Source organism: Nicotiana tabacum, chromosome 10 (genome assembly GCF_000715075.1).
Source record: "Nicotiana tabacum cultivar K326 chromosome 10, ASM71507v2, whole genome shotgun sequence".
Classification (NCBI taxonomy): Eukaryota; Viridiplantae; Streptophyta; class Magnoliopsida; order Solanales; family Solanaceae; genus Nicotiana; species Nicotiana tabacum.
In genome coordinates, this window is record NC_134089.1 from 16,110,035 (window position 1) to 16,117,220 (window position 7,186).

The following is a 7,186-nucleotide window of genomic DNA, read 5'->3' on the forward strand; positions in this document are numbered from 1 at the left end:
ATCCAATCCATAAAGTTAGAGTATCCAAATGAAAAAAATGTGAGTTTATGTACCAGATTGGCAAACTAATACAAGTTTAATAGCCCGTTTGGCCAAGCTGCAAAAATTAACTTATTTTGAGAAGTACTTTTTTTCAAAAGTGCTTTTCTCAAAAGCATTTTTGGTGAGAAGCAGTTTGTGTTTGGCTAATTAGTTTGAAAAACACTTCTGAGCAGCAATTAGTGTTTGATCAAGCTTTAAAAAACTGTTTCTAAGTGTATTTTTCTCAAAAGTGCTTCTCAAAAAAGTGCTTTTGGAGAGAAATTATTTTTTTTCTGCTTCTCAAAAACTGTTTCTGCTTCTCCGCAAAAACACTTTTTCTTCTTCCAAAAGCTTGGCCAAACACCTCAATTTCTGGCCAAAAGTGCTTTGGAAAAAAAAGAGACACTTTTGGCCAAAAAGAAGCTTGGCCAAACATGCTATAAGTGGCCTCGAAATCATTTTGCTTTTTTTTTTTTTTTCTTTCTGCCTTTCATGTTTTGGTCTCTCTCCAAGTCCCGGTGTACATTTGATGCTTTGATCAAACCACTTAACCACTTTTGAATATAATATTTAATATAGTGTCGGTATAATTTGTTCATATAATTTCTCTATTTTTTTTTGTTTGATTATGTTACTTTAAGGAAATTAACTCTATTGTATTGTTTGTTTATTTGTAACATTTGTTGAAGTAAAAATTTTGATCGCATTTTGGGCTAACAACATTTGTTTTAATTTTTGCTGTGAGTTTATTCTTTCTTCCAAATGTATGACATCTTATAGAGGGTAGGAAACAGAAGAAAGGCTTCCATACGTGCTATTTCATTAATAACTCTTCTGGAATGGTAGGTTTTCTTTACGCTGAAAATAACTCGAACATAGAATGTTGAAATTGGAAAAAAGATTAAAGGATGTGTTTTTTATGGTTTTATTCTCTTTTTTACATGTTTGTACCTCTCAAAATCGAAATAGGAAAAAAAATTACATAATCGATCTAATTAAACTTTGATTGTTTATCTAATACGTAGGTTCATACGAGATCCAATCATCTTGGTCTTGACATAAAATTTTACTATACGTGTTTGGTCAATCATAGAAACTTGTACTTTATTATATTTACTCAAATTGTTGTTTAATAATAACTGATATTATTTTAAAAATTTATGTACTACATGAATCGGTATTCATGTCACATAAAGTATATATGTATATATATATATATATATATATATATATATATATATATATATATATATATATATATATATATATATATATACTCTCGTCCAAAGATTCTTCCAAAAACTTCTCCCCGAATGACTGCAAAACAAATAACAAAAGATGGAAACAATAACCAGCTCAATTGTAGTGTTCTGTGCACGTATAGGTTATTCTTTGGAGACCTGAAAGAAGGTTACATACATGTTGTCTAAGGAAGCTAAGTCCAAACCAATGAATTTCTTTCAATGACATTGCACCAAGAGTCGCACCTGAAATCCATAATACCTTCACCAAATATTGTAAGTGGACAACTCTTTGAGGTTTTCCTATATAAATCTATTTCTTCCATTGTGCCCTATGTAAAATATTAAAAATGGTAAGCGGCAGTTGGCAACTTCATTGAGCAAAATCAATTTGAATTGTCAATTTGTCCATTACTTTGAACTCCCTTGCGGTTTTTCCATTTTCTAAATTACAATCTCAAGATGTTTAGGAAATAAGTGCTATTAATTCTTCATCTAAAGTAAAAAGAAATAAAAAAACAATACATAATTTGAAATAAAATTCAAATACATATAGTCGTAAGAAATAAGCACTATGTATTTGTGTTTCCTATATGTATCATGTATGTACTTAGTGTATGAAGAGACCTTCACTTCGTTAAGAATTTATGAAATATATGTACAGTGTTTCTTGACGTGGGACATGATAGATTGTAGAATTAATGTTTTACCGCTCATGTTGCAGTTGCCGATCACCGACTTGGTGTGGTCTCTTCCTTTTCTCTTCTACTTTTATTTTGTTAAATTTTATTACGTATTTTTTAGTTATCAAGAAGCAATCTGGAACTTGTGTCTAAGAATAAAGAAGAGAAAGTGGTCTGTCTCTAGTCTTCAGATCCTTTAAAATAATAGGAAAAAGGAGGACAACAGTCTGTCTTCCCACTTTGCTTTTGAATACTGGGGAAAGAAATAATTACTATATGATATTCATGCTTCACAGGTTTAAAAGCAGTCTATAGGTTTCTATCTCTGACTATTATAAAATAAGTGCTAAAAGTCGATAAACACATTTGGAAAACATTAATATAAAGTTTTTGTGAGGCCGCTCTCTTGTATTGACTAAGAGACACGCATTCAAAGAAAAAGGCAAAATAGCAGGCATTAGTATAACATAGAGAGATGTAGCTAGCAAACTGGACCAGATTTCAAACATTTTCTTAGCTTTAGCTTCGTTTAGAAAGCAATGTTTGTGAAGCAGAGGTTGTATTTTCCTGTACTACTCATCATTTATCTCCACCTTTTATCATCCAGGTTTGCCTCACCCCAGGTTTCGTGGCACCTAAATGCCAGTCTTTTGAATTCTACTGCAGGACTTCCCACTTACTGGATCAACAAGCCGCTTTCGTTTGCTGATTCCACCTTCGGCTTATCTTTCTTAACACCCATCCTTCTGAGTGGAACTGATGGCATTAAGTGCCACCTCTTTGCCTTCTATTGCAATGACGACGAAGGCACCGAATGCTTTCTTGGTATCTTTTTTGCATTCAATAACGTCCCTGCTAGCGAAGACACATATTATATGGATTCCCAGTTTGTTTGGTCCGCTAACCGAAATCATCCTGTCAAAGCCAATGCAACCTTACAACTAGGCCAGGATGGTAACTTGGTCTTGGCAGACTCTGATGGCATTGTTGTTTGGTCTACAAATACAAATGGGAAATCTGTTTCAGGCTTAAACTTGACAGAAACAGGGAATCTCGTACTCTTTGATGAAACCAACCACACAATTTGGCAATCTTTTCATCATCCTACGGATTCTTTGCTCCCGGGGCAGAGTCTAGTTGCTGGGCGGAAGCTCATAGCAAGCGTTTCAGCAACGAATCGGAGTCAAGGTTTTCTATCTTTAACTATTCTCAATGGAAGCCTTGCCGCTTACATAGATTCTGACCCACCTCAGTTTTACTACGCTTCACCTTATCCGGATAGTTCTTATTTCAGTTTTGATGGTCAAACCATTACTTCTCTGCAATTCCCTCCTACATCACCAGCTCAATTCATAAAGCTTGGGCCTGATGGACATTTACGGGTTTACCAATGGGAGATGAGACTACTTAATTGGAAAGAGGTATCTGATCTTTTGACGACATATGCAGGGAACTGTGGGTACCCAATGGTGTGTGGAAGATATAGCATTTGCACAAAAAACACGCAATGTACTTGTCCGCCAGAACGAAATTTCTTCAGGCCATTTTTTGAGAGGGAACAAGATCTTGGATGTTCTCAGCTGACATCCATTTACTGCAACTCCTCGCAGTATCATAGTTTCGTAGAGCTCCGGAAAACCACATATTTTGCATATGAGTTCAATCATGAACTAAATTCTAGCATATCACGGCTTGAGGGGAAAAAGTTGGAAGATTGCAAAAGGGCCTGCCTTAGCAACTGTTCCTGCAAAGCTGCTGTTTTCGAATATGATTCGGATGGGGCTCGAAGAGGGAGCTGTTTGTTAATGAATGAGGTCTTCTCTCTCATAGATAACCAGGGTGGAACGGACACGAGAGTATTTCTTAAGGTGCAGAATTCCTCAAAGTCACAGGATTCCTCTAAGGCACAGAATCAGCCTCCAATCATTTCTGGAGGGAAAAAATTAAGATCTCTCAGAGTGATAATAGGATCTACTCTTGCAGCTTTCTTTGGGATAATTTTAAGTATCAGTACCTGCTTTGTTCTTTTCAAAAAGCGGACATACGAGTCCAGCAAGGCAGGGGATTTTCTGGATCTAGAGCCAATCTTACCGGGAATGCTAACTCGGTTCTCTTACAATGAGTTGAAAATAATTACAGCAGATTTCAGCACAAAGCTAGGGGAAGGAGGATTTGGCTCTGTATATGAGGGAACACTGAGTAATGGCACCAGAATAGCTGTGAAACATCTGGATGGTGTAGGTCATGTGATGGAATCATTCTTAACAGAAGTAAAGATAGTGGGTGGAATTCACCACGTCAATTTGATAAAACTCATTGGATTTTGTGCTGAAAAGAGCCACAGACTTCTGATCTATGAGCACATGGTAAATGGATCACTAGATAGGTGGATTTCACATAAAACTCCAGAAAATGGGCTTACATGGCATACAAGGCAAAGGATAATATCAGATATTGCCAAAGGCTTAGCTTATTTACATGAAGAGTGCAGCCAGAAAATAATTCATTTGGACATCAAACCACAAAACATCCTTCTAGATCAAAATTTCAATGCGAAGATCTCTGATTTTGGGTTGTCGAAACTAATTGAGAAAGACAAAAGCAAAGTTGTAACTAGAATGAGAGGAACACCAGGGTATCTAGCCCCTGAATGGCTGAGGTCAGTGATCACTGAGAAAGTAGACGTGTATGCTTTTGGAATTGTGCTCTTGGAAGTTCTCTGTGGGCGAAAGAATTTGGATTTGTCCCAGGCTGATGATGATGTTCATTTGCTAAGTGTTTTTGAAAGAAAAGTAGAGGAAGAGCTGCTCATGGACATGGTTGACAAAACTAATGAGGATATGCAGCGCCATAAAGAAGCAGTGACACAAATGATGAGCATCGCTGCATGGTGTCTACAGGGCGACTTCACCAAGAGGCCTTCAATGACATTGGTGGTTAAGGCGCTGGAAGGGTTGGTTTTTGTTGAAACCAACTTGGATTATAATTTCACAAACGCACCTCAGGTTGGAGCAGGCAACCAACAGAGGGAAGCCACTATCAGTTCAATACTGCCTTCAATTTTATCGGGACCAAGGTGAACAATAAGCTTAAAAGTTTTTGAGTTTTATTTTCTTTCTATCCTTTATTTTGTGAAGAATAGAAGCTTGTATCTACCTTTATATTTGCATGCTTCATCACTTGATCCATCTTTCTCTTGTACATACTGTTTCCCAAAATTTCTTCCATCGGCTTTGGTTTTGTTGGCATCTAAATTTGGCTATCGGGTAAATTAGTAGATGGCACAATATAAAGGGAAAAGTAAAGTACCTTGAGTAGCTAACCAATTAACTTTTAACTGGATACAGTTTTTCTTTTCTAATTTGTATCTTGTGAATCAGTCTTCATAAGCAGCACATTTTATATTTCTAAGAGGTCTACTTATTATACTAAGGTTTATGACATCTATGGCACCCTAAAAACAGCAAAAACTTGCACGAAAGGGTGTGACCTAGTGGTTAATAAAATAGCGGGACAAATATGAGGTCTCAAGTTCAAATTGCGAGGAAGCAGAAAAATGTGATTTCTTCGTGTGTACGTAAGTGTTGGTGAACAGAGTTACGCATCACATGTGCTAGTGGGAGGTAGCAAGGTACCCGGTGAAATGGTCGAGCCACGTGCAAGCTGGCCCGACACCATTGCCAAATAAAAAACCCAGCAAAAGCAGCATAGAACATACCAGTTGGCATATCTTCATAGATTCAAATATGTTTTCGCATGTGCTCAGACCAAGGAAGAACACACTGAGGCAAGATGGAAAAAAATTCCAAATGAGAGCTAGGGAAAAGGAAAGAGAATACGTTTTTGCATCAGCAGCGCAATGAGATTTAATTGATCAAAACTTAATGTTAACAGTAAAGGTGACCAAGAAATTCAAAAGGGAAAAACAACATGAAATGACACATTAATTTCAATAAGGTAAGTAGCCTGTGATCAGAGCAATATTTCTAGAGTAGATGTGGGTTCTACTTCTACATTACGTTTCAGAAATGGGAAAAAGGAATTATGAAAAGTTTAATCTACCTGTGAAGAATGCCATGGGGGGTATCTTCCTTTCCCCTGTCCAATAATTGTGAGAAAACCCATTTTCATTTTCTTTGGTAAAAATATATTCTAATGAATGTTGGCCCGGGGCGGTGTTGGAAAATTACACGAGATAGCAACTCTAAGTCGGTGCTTCCTGAATTTCAGTTTTTAGTTCATATTTTTTGGAACAAAATTTCGAAGATGTTGTTGAAGTCAGGAGCCCACCTAAAGAAAGGAATGACGCTTTATTTTTGAAGTCAGTAGCCCGCCTGAAGAAAGGAATGACGATTTATTTTTCGAAGTTGTTGTTGAGGTCAGGAGCTCGCCTGAAGAAAGGAATGACGCTTTATTTTTGAAGTCAGTAGCCCGCCTGAAGAAAGGAATGTCGATTTATTTTTCGAAGTTGTTGTTAGGTCAGGAGCCCGCCTGAAGAAAGGAATGACGCTTTATTTTTTTGAAGTTGTTATTGAGGTCACGAGCCCGCCTGAACAAAGGAATGGCGCTTTATTTTTTTGAAGTTGTTGTTGAGGTCAGGAGCCCGCCTGAAGAAAGGAATGACGTTTTATTTTTTCGAAGTTGTTGTTGAGATATCCTGAAATGTCGTGAAATTTGGAATTTTTGCTTGAAATTTCAAGACGAAATAAGTACTGGCTAATATCTAAATAGCATATGTGAAAATGTCTATCTATGCACTCGCCCTGGTATTGGAGCAATTCAACATAACCATTTGAATTGAAGAAAATGTATCAAAAAATTATTAGTGGTTTTTGTTCCTGATTTATTAAGTCTAAAAATAAAATTTATAATTTGAGTCATTAATATGAGTTTGGCTCGTTGGTCCAATCCAACCCAGCCTATGATTTAATAGGGTTGGAATAAGGTTTTTTAGTCCATTTAAAAATAAGACTTTTAAGTTCGGCCCAAGTGAGCCCGTGACCCATGAGGTTTGACCAAGATTAGGCTGGGCCGACCCGTGGGCTTAATAACATATCTATATCTATATTTTATTAAAAGCATGAAGTCCTTAGCGAAAAGTCGTTCGCCTTTTTTTACCTCTTCAAAATAGAATTTACACTTAACAAAATAGTCATTTAATTATCTTTCTATTATTTATCTTCCTAATAAAAATTTCATAGTTAAATCTTTTCTTATTTGAAATCCTAATATTTGGGACTT

At 36.4% G+C, this 7,186-nt stretch overlaps 1 protein-coding gene across 1 annotated transcript; it reads left to right on the top strand.

Annotated features, from left to right (window-relative positions):
- Positions 1-2,315: 2,315 nt before the first annotated feature.
- On the top strand, positions 2,316-5,144 carry LOC107813279 (G-type lectin S-receptor-like serine/threonine-protein kinase SD2-5). Its single transcript, XM_016638528.2, has one exon. It carries the CDS (start codon positions 2,485-2,487, stop codon positions 5,023-5,025), a length of 2,541 nt encoding a protein of 846 aa, XP_016494014.1. The 5' UTR covers positions 2,316-2,484; the 3' UTR covers positions 5,026-5,144.
- The last annotated feature ends 2,042 nt before the right edge of the window (positions 5,145-7,186 follow it).

What these genes read in the sequence shown, in the direction of transcription:
- LOC107813279 (XM_016638528.2), top strand. Translation starts at nt 2,485, where the DNA reads ATGTTTGTGAAGCAGAGGTTGTATTTTCCTGTACTACTCATCATTTAT.